This window comes from Barbus barbus, assembly GCF_936440315.1.
Source record: "Barbus barbus genome assembly, chromosome: 10".
Lineage (NCBI taxonomy): Eukaryota > Metazoa > Chordata > Actinopteri > Cypriniformes > Cyprinidae > Barbus > Barbus barbus.
The window spans coordinates 32985338-33012195 of NC_136738.1; the positions used below are offsets into that span (position 1 = coordinate 32985338).

A 26858-nucleotide genomic window follows, 5' to 3' on the forward strand; every position below is an offset into this window, starting at 1 on the left:
CAAGTTTATATTTTCTCTCAACATGGCAACACAAGAGCTGTCAGTCAATAAATGGGAAACAAAGTAACTTGCATTACGTATTTGATACTTTGTTGTAAATTAAAAAGTATTTCATGACTTCACTAGTTACTTGAAAAAGTAATCTGATTACATAAATCACACTACCTGTAATCAGTGCTGGGGATAACACATTACAAGTAATGTGAGTTACGTAATCAGATTACTTTAAGTAACTTGTAAAGTAACATTACTTTTTAATTTAGAAATAAATATCTGAGTTACTTTTTCAAATGCATAACTCCAGTTCCTGCGTTTCTGATGTATTGAGTGACAGCTCTGGTGTTGAGAGAAATCAGGAGTAAGTGCAGAGCGTTGTGTGTGAACATGATCTTACTGTAGTTCTAGACTAAATATCATCATGATCTTACTGTAGATCTAGACTAAATATCTACATGATCTTACTGTAGTTCTAGACTAAATATCATCATGATCTTACTGTAGATCTAGACTAAATATCTACATGATCTTACTGTAGTTCTAGACTAAATATCATCATGATCTTACTGTAGATCTAGACTAAATATCTACATGATCTTACTGTAGTTCTAGACTAAATATCAACATGATCTTACTGTAGTTCTAGACTAAATATCTACATGATCTTACTGTAGTTCTAGACTAAATATCAACATGATCTTACTGTAGTTCTAGACTAAATATCTACATGATCTTACTGTAGTTCTAGACTAAATATCATCATGATCTTACTGTAGATCTAGACTAAATATCTACATGATCTTACTGTAGTTCTAGACTAAATATCATCATGATCTTACTGTAGATCTAGACTAAATATCAACATGATCTTACTGTAGATCTAGACTAAATATCAACATGATCTTACTGTAGATCTAGACTAAATATCAACATGATCTTACTGTAGTTCTAGACTAAATATCAACATGATCTTACTGTAGTTCTAGACTAAATATCATCATGATCTTACTGTAGATCTAGACTAAATACCAACATGATCTTACTGTAGATCTAGACTAAATATCAACATGATCTTACTGTAGTTCTAGACTAAATATCAACATGATCTTACTGTAGTTCTAGACTAAATATCTACATGATCTTACTGTAGATCTAGACTAAATATCTACATGATCTTACTGTAGATCTAGACTAAATATCTACATGATCTTACTGTAGTTCTAGACTAAATATCAACATGATCTTACTGTAGTTCTAGACTAAATATCAACATGATCTTACTTTAGTTCTAGACTAAATATCAACATGATCTTACTGTAGTTCTAGACTAAATATCTACATGATCTTACTGTAGTTCTAGACTAAATATCTACATGATCTTACTGTAGTTCTAGACTAAATATCTACATGATCTTACTGTAGTTCTAGACTAAATATCAACATGATCTTACTGTAGATCTAGACTAAATATCAACATGATCTTACTGTAGTTCTAGACTAAATATCAACATGATCTTACTGTAGATCTAGACTAAATATCAACATGATCTTACTGTAGATCTAGACTAAATATCAACATGTATTTACTGTAGTTCTAGACTAAATATCAACATGATCTTACTGTAGTTCTAGACTAAATATCAACATGATCTTACTGTAGATCTAGACTAAATATCAACATGTATTTACTGTAGTTCTAGACTAAATATCAACATGTATTTACTGTAGTTCTAGACTAAATATCAACATGTATTTACTGTAGTTCTAGACTAAATATCAACATGATCTTACTGTAGTTCTAGACTAAATATCAACATGTATTTACTCATCTCACCTGCACTAAAACACATTCAGTGTTCCTCAATCAATAAAAACAATCAAACTCAGAATATTATACAAACCTGCAATAATTAAATATGTTAAATAAGACAAATATCATTTATGCATTTAATCCCATTTTATTAACCAACGTATTTGCTACTGACCTTCGATGATCCAATTCAACCATACTAATAATCAAAAATGACAAAAATATTTAAATTCTTGCTATTTCTGAATAGTGTTGAACTTTCTTCTCCTGCGTCATATTCTTCATGTGATTAGTTTGAGCGGCGCCCTCTACTGTACAGACCTGAATCTACATTTCCTTCAGTCTGAGGCGTATTCACTTCACTTTTGTTGTAAAAGAGCTTTTACATTTGTAAAATAACTTTTTATATTAAAAACAAACAAGCAAGGCCTGCCCAGATTTAAAAAGTAACTTAATTTACGTAACGCATTACATTCCATAAAAATTAACTAACGTAATTACTTAGTAACATAACGCATTACTCTCCATTAAAAGTAACTGAGTAACATAATAAAGTTAGTTTTTTAGCGAGTAAGGAAATATTGTAATGCATTGCTTTTAAAAGTAACTTTCCCCAACACTGCTTGTAATGCATTACCCCCGACACTGATAAGTGCTGTAGAAATGAAGGAGACTTGACTTGTAGATGGAGTGTGAAGGGATCTCTGTACCATGTGCTTTTCAGAACTGTGGTTATGGCACTAAAGATGACGACTACACCTGCATCGCCTGTCCAGCCGGGAAATTCTCCAAAGGCAAATACGAGATCTGCCGTCGCCACAAAGACTGCGACTCGCTGTACCGCGCCACCGTCCTGACGCAGGGGACTCTGGAGAGCGACGCAGAGTGCGGACCGTGTTTACCGGGGTAAGAAAACACTGATCACAACCTACACAAATCAGTTTATTCCACTCCTAAATAATGTTTTCTGACTGGAGCTTCGGCTTTTATGAGATTTTAAAGGAACATTTACTCTCCCTCGTGTTGGTGTGACTGACCCAGACTAACCTAACCATCTTTAACCCATAGCACTCCAACTACACACAGTTTAGAGCTAGACAACAATGGTTTGAGAAAGGCTAACCAGAAAATTTGTGTTAATGTCTCATTTCTCAAATAGGTAATTAATTAAAAGGCATTATAATTAGTACTGTCAAATGATTAATCGTGATTAATCACATCCAAAATAAAAGTATTTTTTCCATAACATATATATTATATATATTTATAATATAAATTATATGAATATAAATATGTAAATATATGTAAATAGTTTCAATATATATATACTGTATGTGTGTGTATCTATATATACATAATACAGTGCCCTCCACTAATATTGGCACCCTTGATAAATATAAGCAAAGGCGGCTGTGGAAATAAATATGCATGGTTTATCCTTTTGATCTTTCACTCAAAAAATTCACAAAATTCTAACCATTGAAGCAAAACAATTGAAAGTGGGGAGAAAATCTCATGATGAAATAAATGTTTTTCTCCAATGAATGTTGGCCACAATTATTGGCACCCCTAGAAATTCTTATGAGTAAAATATCTCTGAAATTTATTCCCATTCATATTTACATTTTTTAGCACACCAGGGTGACTAGGAGCATGAAATTGTCCAGCCATGACTTCCTGTTCCACAAGATTATAAATATGAGGAAAACAAAGGCCAAATTCCCTTAATCATCCATCACAATGAGAAAAACCAAAGAATATATTTCTGATGTGCAGCAAAATATAATTGAGCTTCACAAATTAGTTAAGTGGCTTTACGAAAAGAGCTAGAGCAGTGAAAATTCCTATTTCCACCATCAGGGCAATATTTAAGAATTTCCAAACAAACATAAAATGTTATGAAACTGCCTGGAAGAGGGCGTGTGTCTATATCGTTCTAATGCACGGTGAGGAGGAGAGTTTGAGTGGCTAAAGACTCTCCGAGCACCACAGCTGGAGAATTGCAGAAAATATTTGAGCCTCGGGGTCAGAAAACCTTTAAAAAAAAATTGGCAAACAGCACCTACATCACCACATGTTGTTTGGGAGGGTTTCAAGAATAATTCTCCTAGCTCATCCAAAAGCAATCTCCAGCATATTCAGTTATCAGACACGACTGGAACTTCAAATGGGGCTGGCTTCTATGGTCAGATGAAACTAAAAAAAAAAAAAAAAGAGCTTTTGGCAGCAAACCCACCAGATGAGTTTAGTACAGACAGGGATAAAAAGTACCTCATATCCACGGTTAAATATACTGCTGTATTTTTGATGCTGTGGGCCTGTTTTTCTGCCAGAGGTCTTGGACATCTTGTTCAGATGCAAGGCAACATGGATTCTATCAAATACCAACAGATAAAAAATCTAAACCTGGCTGCCTCTGTTAGAAATCTTATAATGGGCCATGTTTGGACCTTCCATCAGGACAATAATCCAAAACAAATATCGAAATAAACACAAAAATGGGTCAATGAGCACAAAATGAATCTTCTGCCATGGCCATTCCAGTTCCCCGACCTGAAGCCTGTAGAAAATGAGTGGTGAACTGAAGAGAAGAAGCTGTGAATCTGAAGTATCTGGAGAGATTCTGAATGAAGGAATGGTCTCTGATCTCTTATCAGGTGTTCTCCAAACACTTCTGGCATTATAACAGACATCTCAGAGCTGTTATCTTGGGAAAAGGATGTTGCAATAATCAGAATCAAAATGAGCTTTATTGCCAGGTATGTTTGCACATACGAGGAATTTGTTTTAGTGACAGTAGCTCCACAGTGCGACAGAATGACAGCGACAGGACAGGACACAGATAGTAAAAAAATTAAAATAAAATAAATAATGTACAAATATACAAAAATGGACAATGTGCCAAATAGCACAAACACAATATACAAAATAGACAATTCAGTATGTACAGGTATGTTAGGTGCGAATTTCAAATGTAATAAGTATGTGTCTAAAATAAACATAAAAAGTATGATAGTGTTTTGTGTTTCATGTTTATTGTTAAGAGTTCAAGTGTTCATGAGATGGATTGCCTGAGGGAAGAAACTGTTCCTGTGTCTGGTCGTTCTGGTGCTCAGAGCTCTGTAGCGTCGACCAGACGGTAACAGTTCAAAGAGGTTGTGTGCTGGATGTGAGGGGTCCAGAGTGATTTTACCAGCCCTTTTGCTCACTCTGGATGAGTACAGTTCTTGGAGAGTGGGGAGGGTTGTACCAATGATTCACTCAGCAGTCCGGACTACCCTCCGTAGTCTTCTGAGGTCAGATTTGGTAGCTGAGCTGAACCAGACAGTTATTGAAGGATTCAATGATGGCGGAGTAGAATTGTTTCAGCAGCTCCTGTGGCAGGTTGAACTTCCTCAGCTGGCGAAGGAAGTACAACCTCTGCTGGGCCTTTTTCACAATGGAGTCAATGTGAATATCCCACTTCAGGTCCTGAGAGATGGTGGTGCCCAGGAATCTGAATGACTCCACTGCAGTCACAGTGCTGTTCATGATGGTGAGTGGGGGGAGAGCAGGGGGGTTTCTCCTGAAGTGCACGATCATCTCCACAGTTTTGAGCGTGTTAAGCTCCAGGTTGTTAAGACTGCACCAGACAGCCAGCTCCTTAACCTCCTGTCTGTAAGCAGACTCGTCACCGTCCTGGATGAGGCCGATCAGTGTGGTGTCGTCTGCGAACTTCAGGAGCTTGACAGAGGGGTCTTTGGAGGTGCAGTCGTTGGTGTAGAGGGAGAAGAGCAGTGGGGAGTGGGGAAGGAGAGCTGAGTTAGTTTGGGCAGGAGGAGGTCTGGAATGATAGTGTTAAAGGCCGAACTGAAGTCCACAAACAGGATCCTCACATAAGTCCCTGGTCTGTCCAGATGCTGCAGGATGAAGTGCAGTCCCATGTTGACTGCATCATCCACAGACCTGTTTGCTCTGTAGGAAACTGCAGGGGGTCCAGTAAGGGTCTAGTGATGTCCTTCAGATAAGCCAAAACCAGTTTTTCAAATGACCACAGATGTTAGAGCCACAGGTCTTTAGTCATTAAATCCTGTAATCTTGGGTTTCTTTGGGACGGGGATGATGGTGGAGCGTTTGAAGCATGAGGGGACTTCACACAGCTCCAGTGATCTGTTGAAGATCTGTGTGAAGATGGGGGCCAGCTGCTCAGCACAGGATTTCAGACAGGCTGGTGTCATACCGTCTGGGCCTGGTGCCTTCCTTCTCTTGTTCTTTTTGAAGACCTGGCGTACGTCATCTTCTCTTATCTGCAGTGCAGGTGTGGGGGAGAGGGGGGTTGCAGGAGGTGTGAATGGTGTTTTTTCAAACCTACAATAGAACTCATTAAGATCGTCTACCAGTTGTTGATTCTCCACAGTGCTGGAGGATGGTGTCTTGTAATTGGTGATGTCTTTCAGACCTTTTCACACTGAAGCTGTGTCACTGGAATAGAATTGGATCCTTAACTTATCGGAATAATTCCTCTTTGCCACTCTGATCTACTTTTCCTGTAAGCATCTTCTTTGGCCTGATGGAGCTGTCTGAGTTTTGCAGTGAACCACGGTTTGTCGTTGTTATAAGTTAGATGAGTCAACTCATATAATTGGGTGCCAATAATTGTGGCCAATATGAACTAGAGAAAGCATTTATTTCACAATTAGATTTTCCCCCCACTTTCAATTGTTTTACTTCAATGATAGGTTGGAATTTTGTGAATTTTTTTGAATGAAAGATAAAAAGGATAAACAATGCAGATTTATTTTCACAGCCACCTTTGCTCAAGGGTGCCAATATTAGTGGAAGGCACTGTAAATATACACAGAACATACACATATATTATGCAAACAAAAACTTTTATTTTGGATGTGATTAATCGCGATTAATAGTTTGACAGCACTAATTATAATATTCGCAGATTCCTTGTTACATCTGAAACTGGTTGTTTGTCGTGTGTTTTAATGCATTATACTTTCTAAACGTGTAGCAATGAATGTATAAGTATTATAATTTATTTTAACCATGGTTGCAATTATTCATGAGATCATTTGATGCATTATAATGTGTATTACATGGCATTAATGATTCATTGCAATACTTTTATAATGCATTTTATTTAAAGGCCTCAAGTAAAGTGTTACTGAATTATCACAAAACTCAAGTTCTGCAGGCACACACACAAACAAACACACGCTCAAAAGCACACAAACACATCCCTTACAAGAATGGTTTTATTATAGTAAAAGTGTTGTACCCATGTTTTTTGCCGCGGTCGATTGGCATTTGTATAACTACAGTTTTACTACTGTACAAATACAGTACAAATAAATATGTTTTTTTTTTTTAGTAAAACTATGGTTGATTTTCATAAGGGATGCATACACTCACACGCACAAACACACTCACACACGCACACTCACTCACTCAAATGCACAATAAGGCATTCATACACACGCACACACACACACCGAGACACACTCACACACATTTGAAGACACACTCACACACATGCATGCATACACAAACACACACACACTCACCCATGCATACACACACACACACACATGCCGCACGCACACTCTCACTCACACAAACACATACACACACGCACACTCACTCACTCAAATGCACAATAAGGCATTCATACACACGCCCAGACACACTCACACACGTGAAGACACACTCACCCATGCATACACACACACACACACACACACATGCCGCACGCACACACTCACTCACTCACTCACACAAACACATACACACACACACACACACTCACTCAAATGCACACAAAGGCATTCATACTCATACACATGCACACACACTAACACTGAAACGCACAAACGTGCAGACACACTCACACACATGCATGCATGCATACACAAACATGCACACACTCAAATGCACACAAAGGCATTCATACACACTCACACTTACACTCACACACACGACGGCTTCATGCTGCTGTTGCCACTTAAAGCAGAAGGTCTGGTTTCAGTTGGCCTGAATATAAATATACAACGTGCAGCTTTTTAAAAGCACATTATTGAGTGTGTTTAATATACTCTGCCTCAGGAAGTCTCTGCTGTTTCTGTTATGAGGGACGTAAAGTCTGAACGCTGATATTTCCATTGAGATGGCAGCTCATGATGGCTTTGATCAGGCGTGTGTGTGTCGATCTGAATGTGATGTGTGTGTTCTGTGTTTGAGGGCACCGGTTCGTCTCGACTCACTTCAGATGAGCAAAAACACTAAACATGCAGCAGATCATTAAACCCGATCAGCCCAATGACAATTCAGTTGTGTTGTTTTTTTCTTTGCTGTCAAATGTTCTCTATGGAAGCTTGTTTTCCCCTTGGTTAAAAAAAAAAAAAAGAAGTAATTGTGACTCTCACACAGTTCAGATTTTTTTTTTTCACAATTCTGAGTTTTTTCTCTGAATTCTGAGTTTATATCTTACAATTCAGTTTTTTTGTTGTTTGTTTCTGCCAAGGAACAAAACATTAAAAAAGGTAATTGTGGCAAACACCCTGCAGTCAGTAATGTGCTTTTTTATTTTTATTATTCCTTTCCTTATTTATTTCAGTCCGTTTAAAAAAAAAATATATATATATATATATATATATATATATTTTATTTGCAGTCAGTAATGGTTTTTGAATACATTTTGTCCACTATTATTTGTTTTAGTCCATTTTGGGAAAAAAAAAAAAAAAAAAAATAAAAAAATATATATATATATATATATATATATATATATATATATATATATATATATATATATATTTTTTTTTTTTTTTTTTTTTTTTCACATTAATTTTTATGCCTGTAAAGTATTTTAGCTGTGGCTTTTATGTCTTGAACTTTGTTTTTTTCAAGTCAAACACTCTGAATAACTGTTGTGTAGTGTATATAATGTGCTATAAAAATTATTTTGTTTTGTCTAAACGTTTAATAATTCTTTCATTCCTTTAGTGATCAGCAGTACATGTTTTAAGAGTTTGTTTGTGTTTTTTCTGGTTTAGGTACTACATTCTGGAGAACCGTCCGCGTAACATCTATGGCATGGTGTGTCACTCCTGTCAGAACGCTCCTCGAAACATCAAAGAGTGTAAGAACATCTCATTTGTGACCCTGGAGCACAAAACCAGTCATAAGGGTCCATTTTTTTAAATTAAATAAGCACTCCATTGATGTATGGTTTGTTATGATAGGACAATATTTGTCTGAGATACAACTATTAGAAAATCTGGAATCTGAGGGAGCAAAAAAAAAAAAACTAAATATTGAGAAGTTTTGATATATTTATGGTAGGGAATTTACAAAATATCTTCATGGAACATGATCTTAATATCCTAATGATTTTTGTCATAAAAGAGAAATGTATAATTTTGAGCCACACAATGTATTGTTGGCTATTGCTACAGATATACCTGTGTTACTGATGACTGCTTTTGTGCTGCAGGGTGCTCATCTCATCTCCTCTCTCTGCCTCTCTTCGCTTATTTTTATTCAGCACATTATGAAAATGTGACTAACAAAGTTTTTTTTATTAATCTATTTATTTTGTTGGTTAAGTTTCACATTCATAGGTGTAGATTTTCTAACAAAAAACCCTGTTTTACAGTGTTTTATAAAGAGTTGGAAAATGATTTTAGTACTATTCAACTAATAGAAAGGCATCTTCAAAATCTTTGAATAATGTAAAGGTCATGCATGTCTATGATTTTCTTTTCTCTTCTTTTCTTTTCTTTTCTTCTTTGTTACCCTGGATTTATAATGTCTGTTGTATTGTTCTGTATTTGTTGTTTAAAGCATCATAATAATAAAAAAATGCATAATTTTGCATAATGCATAATTGCATAAAAATGCATAAAAACACAATTACGATAAACGCTTCCATTCCCGTTCCGGAGGCCCACACACAGTTTATCCCAGAATACAGATTGACTAAACCAAAGCGAACCAAACCCAAAGCCGGATCCAGATCTGAGCGCAGGGTTCCAGTGATGAAACGAGCAGCAGGTCATCAATAACGCGTCTGGACTCCATCAGCCATCAGTGCATGAAGCTTTCTCAGATTTATTTTCCTTCTCTTGGCCTGGCTCTGGTGTTTGGCAGATCGTTCATAACACACTGGAGTCTCTGATTAGCGGCGCATACCTGAAGCGCTGACCGCATGGAAACCAGCAGAGAACTGCGCAAACCTGGGCTTTAATGCGGCGTAATCCGCTAAACTTCACCACAAGCAGCAGCAGCGCCGTAAATAACCACGTCTGCTTTCCCTTCAGGCTTAGAGGTCTTTTTATTTGGGATGAAATGTCTTCGTTTGTGGAAGCGAGGGAAACTAATTACCTCCAGGTTTGACCGAGCGAGCGAGAGCCAAGCTTTTTATTGTTTTGTTTTGCTAATTTCTTTTTTTAAATCTCTGTTTGTCTTCGGCCACGAGATGTTTCTTCAGAAAGAGTAGAAACTCTGACGAGAGACCATTTCTAATTCAGATTTCTAGTGAAAATCAAGCTGATCAAGCAGATAAATATTTTTACTCTTAAATCTAAGAGCTGAAACTCTGTTTTGGACATAACCGGGACACTATTTGCACAATATTTCATTTGCATTATTTTCTCTAGTTGCCCATGCTTCCTAATCTAATCTAATCGTCGAATATACCTAGTATTATATATCACAAATATTGTTGCCTCTTCGAAAAATACATTTATTCATTCATTCATTTATTTTATTTATTTATTTATTTTCTCCAGATCCCCTCTGAGAGAATGAGAAAAACAGTTTGTTAGCAGTCTAATAAACCTAGGATTGTATATCATGAGTATCGTTCACAAACTGATATATAAAAAATATATATATTTTATTTTATACTTTATTTAATTTACACATTATTTTTTATGCCCAGAAATGATTTTAGTTGTGGCTTTTATGTCTTTAATTTAGTCTTTTTCTTTAAGTCAAACATTTTGTTGTGTATATAATGCACTATAAAGATGAACGTTTCCTGCTTGTGTAAATTATTAATTTCTTTACAGTTTTAGTGACAGATTTCCGATCTGTGGTTGTGCAATAAACCTAACATTATATATTACAAAAAATGTTGGCTTTTTGATGAATTGCTTTTATTTTATTTTATTTAGATTATTTTAGTAGCCTTTTTATTTTTATTTAATTTGATTTAGAATTTTTCTAAATTATTATTTTTTTTAATAATTAATATTCATTTTTATGTGCATTAAGTTGTGGGTTTTATGTTATCAAGATGAACTTGATCTTGCCTAAAGCGTCCATAATTGATTTATTTCTTTATATCCGCTTCATATCCGCTCTGAGAACGACGGTTCATGATAAGCCTGGAAGTCTGATGAATTATGAATACTGTTGATGAATTGTTTTGTTCCTCTTCGGATGAGCATCCTGTAAATGAAGGGGTCTTTGTGCTGGGAAACACGTCTGCGCTGGTCAGAGCCGCTTTAATTGTTTTCTATTGTGCGGTGACAGAAATGAAGTAGGTGGGAATTCTATTTAATTAAAAAAGCATAACAAAAAGGTCTTTTAAAGCTGCAGATGTGAAAGTATGTGGAGGGAGTGAAGACATGCTCGCACTCGCCGGGTAATCTGCAAATTATGCTCGCCCGCAGCTCAGCGCAGCTCCGTCTAATAATTAAGAGTTTGGAGGGAATAAAGAGATGATTAACTTGCTGCTGCTTGCAGGCAACAGGCATGGAAACATGCGTCCAGCGGCGGACCTCACACATGATTTCAGTATCTGTGATCTCAGCAGATGATTTGGCATTAAATGGTTGTGGTAACATCAGATTGATAATGGGTTCTAATGAAGTCAGATGACTGATGGGGTTTGGCAGAGCGATTCGTGTGTTTGACTCTCGCAATGAGAAAGAAATAAGCAAAGACCTCAAACCTATGAGAGCTTTGACAAATGGTGCCGTTCCTGTTGGGCTTAATTAAATCAGTACTTCAACTCCAGAGCTGGAAACACTCACAGATTTGTGTTTTAGTCCATTAAGGCTGTTAGCGTCCCATATTTAATGTTGGGTTGTTATACACTAAATGTCATGCGGCATCAAGTTGCACTCCATCAGAGAACATTCTCACATTATCACTTCTCAAAGCTGAGCAATCAGCAGCTTTTCATCATCTAGAATAACTCATGTTTGTATTTTCTGGTCATTTTAAATATATATAAATATATTACTGATTCCAAATTATATTAGTAACCAATCCATTACATTAGACATTTTAGGCAATATAGCTACTTTTGACCTTACTCGTTCATCACATTTATTTAAATAGGATAATCTTGTACCATATTGATATAAAAAGTGTAAGAAAATATATTTCATTTGTTGTAATTAACAACATGCATTAAACATTACATTAGGTCAAGGTTTCCCAAATTTGGCCTCGTAAAGGAACTGCAGGGTGTTTGTGAGTTTAATGAAAATCATAAAAATGTCAAATTAAAATAAATCAAAATAAAACACCAAAAAAATAAATATTTTATTTGTTTACCTGCATGTCATGTGACCAATAACCAGCATCAGAGAACCGTGAACATGCAAATGTTACTTAGTCATTTATTTCCTTAAAATCTCATAATAATGAGAGATCTACAAGCGTTCAGCAGATGTACGAGTGACACTCTATTGACTGATTTTATTGAATGTTTTTTACAGGCATGCAGACGACGACGCCGTCATCGGGCCGAGCTCCCAGCGTGTCGTCCAGCAGCACCACCATATTTCCACACGCAGAGAAAGGCAAGAGCACAAAACATCATCTGAAAGCTGAATAAATAATCTCTCCATTGATGTATGGTTTGTTATGATCGGACAATATTTGGCTGAGATACAACTATTAGAAAATCTGGAATCTGAGGGAGCAAAAAAATCTAAATATTGAGAAAATCTCCTTTAAAGTTGTTCAAATGAAGTTCTTAGCAATGCATATTACTAATCAAAAATTAAGTTTTGATATATACTTCATGAAACATGATCTTAATATCCTAATGATTTTTGGTATAAAAGAGAAATGTATAATTTTGATCCATACAATGTATTGTTGGCTATTGCTACAAATATACCTGTGCTACTGATGACTGCTTCTGTGCTCCAGGGACACATATATTTTATATTAACACAGCAGATTTACCATGGTTGTTTTCAAACATAGTAAAATCACTGTAAAATACGGCCTTATTGCTTAGATAAAACACCAGCAACATTATAGAATATGAGAACTATAAGGTACATTAAGTATTAATAATAACATCAGAATAGACTCTTTTCTGTTTTAGTAAACCGTGATGTTTTTCTGTGGGCGGAGCTTAGGTGGAGGCAGAAAGATTCCCCTGAACGCTTCATATTTGATTATTCTTTCTTACCAAGTTCTTAAATTCCAGCCACAATCAATCACAACAATGTATGTACAATTACAGATGACTAAGCATATAAATCGTCAGTTTTACACACATGCATTACAGACATTATTTCATGTACAACATAGTCATGAGATGCATAAGAAATCTTTAGACGCGTAACACAAACCATAATCCATAACAACAAAAGACAATACTTTATTAAACCTTTTCTAATAAGAAGTGTACGCTGCAAACGCGAGAGTTTTGACGATGGTTTCTGTTCAGTCCGCTCATTTTATCACGTTTAACCACAGCTGTCGAGTTTTGTGTCTGGCAGTGGCAGCAGGTATGTGATCAGATTTCAAACTGGAGCATATATTACATCGATTCTGGCACCCAACATCACAACAAGATAATATTTTAAGCTTCTTATGTTGCCCAATCTGTGCTGGTTTGAATTGGCTGCCTCGAGTTTTCTCTGTTTTGTCTCCAGCTAGCACTGTGACGTAACATTGACATCGGCACCAAAAGGGTCCTTAAACAATCAGTCAAAACAAAGTCAGTTCATCATGCAAGTGTAGCATTTTACGGTCATCAAGCAACATAGAATCTTTTACTGTGTTCCAGATCCAACAGGACAAGGTCACCTAGCAACGGCCCTCATCATCGCCATGTCAACCATCTTCATCATGGCCATCGCTATAGTGATGATTATTATGTTCTACATCCTGAAGACCAAACCGAGTGGACAAGGTAAGATTGCTAGAACTACATACTCTTTATGTGTGTGTGTGTGTGTGTGTGTTCCTCATAACTGATGTGTGTGTTCGTCCACTGGGAAGCTCTTCTGACCGCAGATTGAGTCCTTCTGCTCTACATTTACTTGAGATCATTCCCATATTTCAAACTCTTTCTTATTGCTCCAGACATTAAATGAATAGCAGTGCTGTGAATCTAACCCAGCTCTTTATTTCTTTCTTTCCCAGCATGCTGTTCTGGACAAATGATAAAAACAGTGGAAACCCAAACAAACAAGCAGGAGGAGAAGAAGGAGGTTCAAGGTGAGCGAACGTTTGGTTTGACATCTATACGTGTTGAACTGCTTAAGATGACGTGACAGACAGCAGACGGGACGAGGTGAATCTGGAATGTTCCTTCACCCCGCGGCTCTCACTGACAGCACCGAACGTTCACAACACATTTCTGCATAACCATCACATACCGTCTGGAGAAAACCCCCTCAAAATTAGCTTTCACTCACTCTCACTGCAGCTCATTTAGCCATCAATCAATCACTGTCAGAAGAGTAGAAATACATTTGTATTTATAGTTTTTGCGATTTAATGAATTCTATGAATATTAAACATTTATTTTGATTCATCTTTCATTATGAATGGATTTTCCATTTAGCTCGTTGCAGTGTATTCACTAAAACAATCCTTAAAAAAATACATTTGAAAAAAATTGTCTTGCAATTCATCATGAAACAGTCCCAAATGTTAAAGACTGAAGCAGAAGAAAAGCAGATGCATTCATGTTACTGTAAGTCACAACATTAATCTTGCTTCAGAGCGGATGAGCAAATGCCTGCAAAGCTAGACATCCACGTTTATCCAATTTCCCACCAGATATTCTCAGCTAAGCCACTTATAACAACAGAATACATGAGAAAGATCCACTCATGCACTCACAGCTGCAAATCTGACTTCAGATGAGTGTTCACACAGACAGAAAACAGACCATTTATTTAATTTTACACATATCCAATTCATATCCGTTTAGTTCCTGTAGCTCAAATTGTAAATCATGGCACTTGCAACATAAATGCCTAAGTCCAGTTGCCAGGGAATGCATGGACCGATATAGAAATGTATATACCTTGAATGCAATATAAGTTGCTTTGGATAAAAGCATCTGCCAAATGCATTTGTTTGTATTCTAATCAGTAAAAACAGAAACTTGGGTCACACTTTATTTCAATAGTCCACTTTAGACATTCTACTAACAGTAAGTAACTTTGCAACTACATGTTACAGAAAGTTGAATGTATTATTGTATAAACTGTTCAAGAATGTATAATGAATATTCATAATTCATGCATTAAACAGTCATTTTCTACATTTATTGAAATTACACTAAAAACTATCAACTCCAATGTCCAGAGAAGCTTTTCACAAAAAAAAAAAAGTTTCAAATAAAACAATAGCTGATCTGAGATGAATGAGCACGTCACTGATCTTCACACATTGTCTTTCCAGAAAACGTGGTGATCTTTGCAGAAAAGGATGAATTTGATAAGCTCAAGCCTTCATCTCCAAAAACAGCAAAGAGGTGAGTCTTCACTCAAGCTAAACAAACCTTTAACTACTGCAAGATAAGACAAACAGGGTTTAACCAGCACTCGTACAGAGGCGTCAAACACGTTTCCTCATCTCATGTGAGATTGTGCCAGTAATTCAGCCACCGCAGGACATGTTTGTGCAGCAGCACAGAGCTGCACATCTTCTCTTCTCATCTGACTGGAAACATTATGTGGCTTACAGACAGGATGAGGTAGTCAAACACAGATCCAGCCTGCAGCTACGCTTTCCACAGGAGATGTTCATTTCAGACAAACGTAATCAAGCGTGTGATAATTACGCAGCGGTGCAGCCAAAACCGCCAGGTGAAAATAGCTCCGCTTCAAACATAAGATGACACTTTTTCGCCTCAAACTCTTTTTTTCTTCCTTCTTTTCCAAGGAGCAGCAGAAGCTTGAATAAAGAAATAAAACTGCTTTCCTCACACTAGTTAGATGAGAACATCCCCTGCTTTACACTCATTAGTTCTGATTGTTGTGAATAACACACTGTCTCTCATCTCACTCACTCTCAAGACACTGCAGGTGAATATGGTAAAAAAACAACTAATAGATATCATCATACTTTCCCAGTTGTTTAATTACTTTAAGAATTGCAAACAATTTTTGTATAACAAGTTAAATTTATATAAGCAAATGAGCCATTATCTAATTAAATATGCACTACATTTCCAGCACATACTGCAAGTCTGGTCATTGGATAAAGCCAGGTTCGAAATTCTTGATTTTGTTGACATATTAGAGTTAAAGGTTTTTTCCAGAGGGGAATTTTTATCACTCCATAAAAAAAAATTTTACTGAAACAGATAGAAAAAATACATTTCAGCTTGTTTTTAGGGAAAAAAGTTGTGTAAATCAGTGAACAATCCCCTCAGTAAAACCCTTCAGAATATAGGTAGGAATAAAACAGTAAAGTTTGGTGTTTGTAAGTGCTGCTGAAGTGGAGAAACAAACTTTTTGAAGATATGTATTGGAATTGAAATATACAGACGCAAATAGATAAAGTGCAATAATAATACCAGGCAAACAATATATCAACAAACCCCTCAGTAAAAACCTTTAGAATATAGAGAGGAAGAAAACTCTAAAATTTGGTTTATGTAACCGTTGCTAAAGTGGAGATAAAACTCATTATGAGAAAACAACCTTTAAAGATTGTATTGCAAATTAAATTTACAGAGGTAAAAAGATGAAGTGCAAAAATAAAAGCAGGTGAATGATATATGAACAAACCCCTCAGTAAAACCCTTCTTAATACAGGTAGGAATAAAACTGTAAAATTTGGTATATGTCAGTGTTGCTGAGGTGGAGAAACAAACTCATTTTGAGAAAAAAGGCCTTGTGTATTGAAATTGAAATCTATAGACACAAAAAGATAAAGTGCAAAAACCTGGTAAGTGATATGAACAAACCCATCAGTAAAAAACTATAGAATATAGAGAGGAATAAAACTTTATAATTTGGTGTATTTAATTGCTGCTGAGGTGGAGAAACAAACTCTTTAAAGATAGGGTAAACGTACCTATTAAGCACACTTCCATTTTTGAGCTCAGATTATAATAAGAAAAAAATATGTATTATCCTACTTGATGTTTTAACCAGTTGATGTGTTTGTTACTATATACCTCCTATAATTTGAAGTCAATCAGATCATTGCACACTGAGATATGAGTCTCCATGTGTTCACACTGTCTGGCGGCCATTTTGAAAGCTGTCTAAAAGCTTTCACCAAAAGAGGAACCCGTTAAAGGTGTGTTTTTTTTAGATGTTTAAGCCTTTATTTTGGGTAAGTTTGACTACTTCTTGAAAAATTAAGAGATTAATGTTTAGAACTTTGCACATTATAACCTGGAACTTGGATGTGGGAAATAATTGCATTAGATCTAAAAGATAGTTTTAGCAACATAGCCCAGATGTTACAGAACACAGTTAGCTGACTAGCTGGATAAGATTGTGTGCTACACTAACATATTACTTCACAGGCATTACTGGCTTGTGCTTTTACATCCATAATATTATACATTGACAGTTTATTGCTGATCGGTAATTTTTTAAGATTTCATATTATTTTAAGGTGAGCTTAAACGTTGCACTACTATGAAAATCACACAGCTTCAGTGTGACATCAATAAGAAAAAGTATAATTTCATACATATTTTTAATAATAGTTGTTCATATTAAAATATGTATGAACTTAATACATGACCTAGACTATTTATTTAGCACAAATCCTGTCATTTTAATAAATATATTACATGAAAATTATTAGAAATTGTTGCTGCTCCAATTAAGCTCAGTGTGCTCTCTTTAAGCTCTTCCACACTGAACGTCTATATAAATACTTCATAAACAGACTTTAAATATTAACTGATGGTTGTCACTTTAAGTGAATTGATTTTCTATGGAATCAGTCGACTCAAATCTGCAGACTGGCTCTGATCTTTGGCAACCAGCATCAACTTCTCCAGACTGTAAATCTGTGTTAAATCAGAGCAGAAATCATGTGTATTCCAGTCTTAAGAGACTAGAGATAAGATTACATCCATTTAAAAAGAGGCGTCATAATGAGGCTAGTTTCTGTGTTCATCCCCATGAATTAAAGGTTTTATTGGTTTGTTTTATTTGATTTTTGAATGTGTTCCTTAGCTGAATGTGGACTAGTCTAGATGTTGATATGTGTTTAGATGACACTTCACTATGAATATATAACTGATCAACTTGTTGCTTGATTTTAGTGTTCAGTTTTTTTGTGATTGAAATTTTTATAAAATATATATTTTTACAATTATTTTTAATAAAAATTTCCTTAAACAAGATTTTTTAATAAAACATGATGTGATCTTAATGGGACCAGGGGTGTTACTTTTTGAATTTAATGATGTATATCTTAATTGAAATGCTTTTTTCATTTTTGTGTGAGATTAATATTTTATTTTAACAACGTTTTGTACTGAAACCAATACCGTATGCACTAAAAATGTCTCAATGTAGATTTTGGTGAGCTTAATAGGTACGTTTACCCTGTGTACTGTAAATTAAATCTACAGAAACAAAAAGAAAGAAAATAAAATCAGGTGAATGATATGAAACAAACCCCTCATAAACCCATCATAATACAGGTAGGAATAAAACTGTAAAATTTGGTGTTTGGAAGTGCTGCTGAAATGAGAAAAAACTTTTTAAAGATGTGTTTTGGAACTGAAATCTACAGATGCAAATAGATAAATGGATAAAGTGTAAAAATAAAACCAGGCAAATTATATATGAACAAACGCCTCAATAAAAACCTTCAGAATATAGATAGGAAATAAAAGTTTGGTGTATGTACGTGCTACTAAAATGGAGAAAAATCTCTTTAAAAGATGTACAGATGCAAATAGATAAAGTGCGATAAAATTAAAACTTGAATGTGTATTTTGGAGTTTTTTTCTTTCCACTTGTCTGAAACAACATGTAATGAAAAGTGAAATAGCCCAAAAGCTCAGCATTGACCGACTGGTTGCAATTGGTCAGAAATATTCTAAATGAAGTAATATGTAGATAGATTGCATCTGTTTATGATTGTTGTAGACATGTGAAGCGGGAGATTTGTCTCTTGCCAGAGTATGTGCTAATGCAGATCCAGACCGGCGCAGGTATCGAGTGTCTGAAAACAATGACATTCTGTGTGCGGCTCTGAGCCGTCTTTGTCAACAGGTGCTTGTTAGCTCTTTCTGGGAAGTTTAACTACGAGCTGAAAACAACAGGCTAGTCAGTACATGATAATTATTGCTGTAAAGCACAATAGGCAGAAAAGCAAATGTCTAAATCAGGCATTTCAAACCCTGAAGAACCTTCATGCAGCTCACAGTGACTGTGGCTGGCAAAAAACATTACAATAATGTAATATTTTTCAACATGAACTCTTGAAAAAAAAACAACAATCTGCTCAGTTGTTGAAAGAGTGAATTAAAATAATAAACATTTGTAACACTTTACAATAACGTATCATTTGTTAATGAATAAGATCAACTAACAATATGCAATGTATTTTTACAGCAATCTTTGTTAATGTTAGTTAATTAAAAACAGTTGTTAAATGATTTTAGAAATGTAGTAATAAATGTTGAAATTAACATTAAGATTGTTAAATGCTTTTTTGTTTGTTAAATTATATTAACAAATGTTTATACATTTTTTTAAAATTTAGTGTTACTTGATTTTTAGCTGTTTTAGCCTATTTTAAAGCATGTTTCAAGCATGAATCATCTGTTTCTGTTGGACTGTTTGCTATTAGGAGTTGGAGTTGTATTTCATTTATATTTTGACGAGTCATGTTTGAGATCATTTCTGGCAGAATCACTATTATTTTTTGTGCATGTGCCGTCAAACACTAAACGCTTGCACTGTTGCAGTGAGAACGACGCGTCATCAGAGAACGAGCAGCTTTTGAGTCGCAGCATCGACAGTGACGAGGAAGCAGCTCAGGACAAACAGGGAGCCGCTGACCTTTGCCTTCTGTCTCTGGTGCATCTGACGCGGGACAAGACCTGCTCCACCAACACCAACACCATCAGCAACAACAACAACAACAACATCAACACCAGCAGCAGAGCCACCGGGGTGAGTACCACAACACATGCATATTAGTCTTTTATTTTTTTTTATTTTTTTGAAAGAAGTCTCTTCTGATCACCAAGGCTGCATTTATTCGATCGAAAATACTGTAAAAACTGTTAAATGTTATTATAATGTAAAACAGCTGTTTTCTATGTGAATATCTGTTAAACTGTAATTTATTTCTGTGATCTGCAGCTGTATTTTCAGCATCATTACTCCAGTCTTCAGTGTCACATGATCTTCAGAAATCATAATAATATACTGATTTACTGATCAACAAACATTTCTGATTATTATCAATGTTGAAAACAGTTGTGCTGCTCAATATTTATGTAGAAACTGTGACACATTTTATCAGGATTCACAGAAGAATAGAAAGTTCAGAGGAACAGCGTTTATTTGAAATAGAAATAATATTTGACTGTATTTTAGAAGCGTAAGGTATATCCCATCACACCTCTAACATGTAATGTTCTGTTCTTGGACTCTGTTGTTTAGTTTTTCAGCAGTTTCTGCTCCACATCTGATCTTGTTCTGTTGGTTCAGATTGATCTCTGTTGCTTTGTGTGACTCATCCAAACATTTCCTGTTTCTGCAGATTCACAGCAGAAGGAAAAAGATCCTGGATTTATACACAAAAGCCTGCAGTGTTGCGGAGGGTGAGTTTAACAGTAACCGTGAATTCATGATTATGTCAAGCCTGTAAAACACAGACGACGGCTGCTGTGTTAAAGCTGTAATGAGGAGTGTGTGACAAACAGATCTCCACCTCATTACAGTACATCAAATCATGTGGAGTTCCTCTTGCCACTCAGAAAATTAAAGAGAAATAATAGAGCAGCAAGAGCAATGAAGAGGGAAAAATATAGATTTATTTGAAATGGAGTCAAATCAAATGCATGTTATCATTGTTTACCCCAGTGGAGTGTTCTGATGTGACCCATATAACCACATACAATTAAAATAAACACTTATCAGCTCTTAAAAAGGGAGGAGAAACTCCTCACAGATGTGCTGTTGCCTAAGAAACAGTTCTGGTGGTATTTTTGTTATTGTTATTATTATTAAATTTATTTTTTATTTACTTATTTTACACATTTACAAACAAAATGTAATAAAATAAATAATTTTTAATTTGAAAAACTTTTAAATGTTTGTCATTTTTATACAATAAACAGTCCTGCCAGGTACTTAAAAAAAAATAAGTCAAACGATTAATCACAATTAATCACATACGAAATAAAGGTTTTTGTTTACATAGTATATGAGTGTGTACTGTGTATGTTTATTATGTATATATATATATATATATATTAATACAAACTTGTATGTATATATTTATGTATATATATTTTATATATCATTTAAAAGTTTATACATTAACTATATTTATATATAATTTAAATATATAAAAGTATACGCATGTAAATATTTTCAATATATATACTGCATGTGTGTGTATTTATATATACATAAGAAATAAAGAGTACACATACATTATGTAAACAAAAACTTTCATTTTGGATGCGATTAATCGCATTTAATGGTTTGACAGCACTATTAAAAACACATACATTTAAAATATTTGTAAGAAATCCACGTAACTATGAATAAAAATAATAATTCACAATTTAATTTTCTGATTGTAAGAATTTTAGTTAGTTTTGGAAGTGTGTTGTTTGTCATAGACCCTTTCCTGATAATGATGTTTTACTCCTAGTTTACTCTGATGATGATGATGATGATGATGTTCTTCATCTCTGCAGGTCTGAGTCCGACCGAGCTGCCCTTCGACTGTCTGGAGCGCACCAGCCGCATGCTCAGCGCCACCTACAGCACAGATAAGGCGGTGGTGAAGACGTGGAGGCACCTCGCCGAGAGCTTCGGGCTGAAGCGTGACGAGATTGGAGGCATGACGGACGGCATACAGCTCTTCGACCGCATCAGTACGGCGGGATACAGCATCCCGGACCTGCTGACCCGTCTGGTCCAGATCGAGCGGCTGGACGCCGTCGAGGCCCTCTGCTTCGACATTCTGGGCCCCGAGAACAGCGTCCCTCCATCCAGCCACCATCCCAATCTCACCTCGCGCTGCGCCAGTGTCTGACAGAACCCATCCGCACCAGACCCGGGGCCCGTTTATAAAGTGTTGCTCAGAAACCATCCTAACCCAGGTTTAAAAAAAATACTTAAAGTGCTCTATTTCTGCGCAAAAATATCAGTGGCGTTCCATCCATACTGTATCAGCTGCGAATGCTCCGCATACCCAGACTGTCTGAGAGAATGAGTTCATGGGATAATTACAGATTTTTCAGCTGCTTGCACACATTTTCAAAGCGTTGCCTTTTTTTTTTCTTTTTTAACTTTCACACAAATCCAATAATTGCACACAAAATGCCTCACAGCTCTTGCAAAATGAAGCACTGCATTCAAAATATCACAAACACATCTCAAAAGCAAACACCTTTGCCTTAATATTAATTCCTGTTAGATTTGTGTGTGTTGCAGAGAGAATTGTGTTGTGTTCTGCAAAAAGTGTTTTATGAAATTGCTGAGAATTGTGACCCTGCAGCACAAAAGCAGTCTTAAGTCGCTGGGGTATATTTGTAGAAATAGCCAACAATACATTGTATGGCTCAAAATTATCAATTTCTCTATTATGACAAAAATCATTAGGATATTAAGATCATGTTCCATGAAGATATTCAGTAAATTTCCTACCGTAAATATATCAAAACTTTTTAAGATAAGCCAAGTGTACTCAACTGTGCTAGGACACCAGGAATATGATCTAAAGTGTGCTTTTAACATACTATCTCTGTATTTAAAAAATATATTTAGTCACCACTTGTAGTGCACTTGAGTGTACTAGTGTATGAAATATGGGCACTACAAGTGGTAACTAAATATATTTTTTAAATACAGAGATAGCATGTTAAAAGCACACTTTAGATCATATTCCTGGTGTCCTAGCACAGTTAAGTACACTTAGCGAATCTTAAAAAGTACTAAAGAATCATTTTTAGTATATTAAGTACAAAATTGGTGCACGAAAATAGAGCACTTTAAGTACATTATGGAAGTGTACTTTTTTTCTACCTAAGAAACTTGTTCTTACGATCATCTCTTGAATATGCGTACATGTGATTCATAGAATGAACGTAGACACAGAAAACGCAGATGTGAAATCTATGAATCGTGAATGATCTTGAACTTGCTCGCAACTGACTGGTTTCAGCTCTCTGCCTTGTAAACGACTCCTAATTAATGTCATTAACATAAAAGATCACCAGCTATCATCCAAATGCTTTAATTTAAAACAGAGAGCTGCAAGAGCAGCTTACATTTCCAAAAACTGTAGTACTCCTTCAAGAAAAAGTGCGTATGTGAAAGCCAGTTTTTACAAATATGAGCGCTGGCGTGGATTTAAGCGCACACACACTCGAAGATCAAATCTGAGCGTATGCATGCTTTATAAACCAGGCCCTGAAGTCGGAAAAGGCCAGTTTGTGTATTTCTGAAACAGACTCTGATGGAGGAAATACGACCGATCACAAACGCTCTGAAACGTTTCTACACGTGAACAGACTCTTCAAGCCGTGTTTTATTCTCTGTTTCCACAAGAGATGTTACAGTGACCGTCTGCTTTCTTTCTGCTGCAACAACAGCCTGAAGAATCTCACAGAGAGTTCAAGTTCGTTAAACGCTCTAACTGTGCATAACGAGCTACCTGGAAAACAACACATCTGTTTCAAGGCAAGACGCTCAGGGATAACTAACCAATATCACTATACTTCACCAGCTAATTCATCACAGTACATTCAAACTAAACGTTTTCTGAAGAGTTATCTTTAAATATGCAAATAAAAAAAGTATAGTAAATATCTTTTTATCACTCCATAAATCAGAAAATACTGTCAACAGACAGAAAACAAACCCATTTTCACCATGTTTTTTTTTCTCTCTTTCCTCTAGTCTGAAAGAAAACATGTTTTGGAAGCAAAATAGATTAAAATCTCCATTTACAAGAGCAAAGTGATTTGTTGCAGTTGTACAGTTCTGGTACTACTACTAAAACATTTATTTTCAAATAATGCATAATGATAATCATTTTAAAATAATTTTAAAAATACATTTTTAAACAAACAATAAATATGAAATTTAAATAATTAAATATTTAAAACCTGTTTTGTTACAATAAACCGTTCTGGTACTACGACTATTTATTAAATGCATTTTTAAAAAATAATGATAATCTAAAATATTTTTTAAATCAATTTAATAATGAAAAATTAATTTTAAAATAATAAAAGATATATTTTTGTTTTGTACAATAAACAACTATTATATTTATTTATTTTTTTAAATACATTTTATAAAAGATAAGAAGAAAAAAATGTAAAATTGTTACTTTTATATAATAAACAGTTGTGGTACTATTATTTGGCCTATTATTATTATTATTATTAAGAAATGCATTTTTAAGAAAACTTTTAAAACATCGAAAAAATGTGTTTGCCTGTTGTGTCTTGCCTAAATGTCACAGAGATGTGAAGGAAACTCTCAAACACAGTACATGTACATCAGAACTCAGTGTGTGTGTGTGTGTGTGTGTGTGTGTGTGTGTGTGTGTGTGTGCATGTGCATGTGTGTGTGTGTCCCGCAGCGAGCCGCTGCTGCTGGACTAATTGTGTGGAATTGGTGTTTTATGACTAACTGTAAAGCGGCTGTGATTTCCAGCACCTCATTAACTAATAATCCAAACGGAAAAGCTGTAAAGTGTGCGATGGGATGCAGAGGCAGCTGTGCAAACCTTTAACTGCATGCAGAAGCGTTTAATGACCAACACACACTCTCACACACTTCTGACCGTCACACAGCTCGTGTTTGAGGCTTCATTACGCAGATGTTTGCAGGGAATATCATGGAGCCGGTCTCCTGGACACACACACAGAACCACTTCAGATACTGCCTTCAGCTTTTGTTGTTGTTGCATCATGTTTGTTTACCTTCTTCACATCCCATGTTAATATATATTCTGTATATCAACAATGCATTTTATTTTATGTTCAACTTGTAAAGGCCACGTTAACCTCATCATCAGGTTTCTAGCAGAGCTCCTGGATCAATGCAACAAACACAACTGTATATATAACTTATTATTGTACATATGCACCATGTAAAGGAATAAAATGAGAAAATTACATCAGTGTTGTCCATGTGCCACGAGTCAGATGTTTAATTGAATATATTGCACTGTTTTCAGATCAGCAGATTGAAGCTCAAATAATAAAACAGCTCAAGCACAGAGAGATGAAGATGAAGATAAAAATCTGACTGAATTTATGTGAAGCTAATCTTCCTTCAGCACTTAAAATCCTGAGAAAGTTTAGCTGAATGCAAGTAACCGGGAATAATCAAATCACAGAAATATTACACGTTTGAATCTGTGAAAAGAAAACTGGTCAAAAATGTTCACATTTCACCAAAATTATATGTATTTTTTTTAAAGAAAAACTATTTTGGAGCCAGATTCTTCATTCAACTCCCAGCTCACTGCTGTGATGCCAAAAATTATTATGATCAAGTGACACTGAAAACTGGAGTAATGAAAATCCAGCTTTGATCACAGAAATAAATTACATTTTAAAATATATTCACATAGAAAAGAGATATTTTAAATTGTAATAATATTTCACTGTTTTTACTGTATTTCTGATCAAATAAATGCAGCCTTGATGAGATTTCTTTCAAAAAACAATTAACAAATAAATAAAAAGTCCTAATTATCCCAACATTCATTATATTTTTTACAATTGTTTTTAATTAATTTACTTTTATCTATTTATAGTTGTTTACTTTAAAATACATTAAGTATTTATACATTATTGTAGTATTTGTTGTTTCCTCGTGGTGATTTCAATAAAATATCTTTATTAAGTCATGATAATCACCATTGAGAATAATGAAGAATTACAACAACAAAAATAATAATAAATAAATACTTTTAAATATAAGGTCAATTTTGAAAGTTGATGTTGACTTTGAAGTATGCAGAAAACTAAAGGAATTATTCCTTGCTAGCCATTTCTTCTCCAAGCATGATTTAATATCCCAGCACACGATGCTCAGAAGATTCAGACCACAAGCAGAAACACTGCAGGCTTTCTGAAGGTCACTGCAGATGTGATCGACAGGCTGTTTGGCGTTTCTCATGAGAAGCAGAATCACAGACCTTCATTCTGTCAGATCCAGGAGGTTCAGATCCAGCAGATGGACCAGATGTTCTGCCCATGTGAGAAGAAGATCTGTCACTAATGCATTCATGAGGCAGGACTCTTACAGATCTCCTCAATCAGAGCCAGGCCTGTGTTTCTGAACGAATGCTTAGTGCTGCTTACTGAGTCAGTCCTCACTAGTGACCGAACCTCTAACACTGAGCCTTAAAGTTAGAGACTGTTTATAATAAGATAATAATAATAATATTCAGTGCTGGGGTAATGCATTACAAGTCAGATTACTTTAAGTAACTAGTAAAGTAACGCATTACGTTTTAATTTAGAAGGAAATATCGGAGTTACTTTTTCAAATAAGTAACTCCATGTGTTTGATTGTAGTTATTTCTGAATAGTGTTGAACTTTCTTCTCCTGCGTCATATTCTTCATGTGATTAGTTTGAGCGGCGC

The 26858-nt window shown here is 35.3% G+C and overlaps 1 protein-coding gene across 1 annotated transcript in view; it reads left to right on the forward strand.

The window, feature by feature from the left end:
- Positions 1 to 22279, forward strand: part of LOC306876083 (tumor necrosis factor receptor superfamily member EDAR-like) — a gene marked incomplete at its 3' end in the record, with an annotated part of 32789 nt that extends 10510 nt beyond the window's left edge. The window contains exons 3-11 of the mRNA XM_079426999.1: positions 2532 to 2713; positions 8851 to 8936; positions 12532 to 12615; positions 13842 to 13967; positions 14201 to 14275; positions 15473 to 15545; positions 19968 to 20175; positions 20771 to 20831; positions 21939 to 22279. Coding sequence (XP_079283125.1) covers positions 2532 to 2713; positions 8851 to 8936; positions 12532 to 12615; positions 13842 to 13967; positions 14201 to 14275; positions 15473 to 15545; positions 19968 to 20175; positions 20771 to 20831; positions 21939 to 22279 — 1236 coding nt within the window. The remainder of the gene's footprint in view (positions 1 to 2531; positions 2714 to 8850; positions 8937 to 12531; positions 12616 to 13841; positions 13968 to 14200; positions 14276 to 15472; positions 15546 to 19967; positions 20176 to 20770; positions 20832 to 21938) is intronic.
- Between the last annotated feature and the right edge of the window lie 4579 nt (positions 22280 to 26858).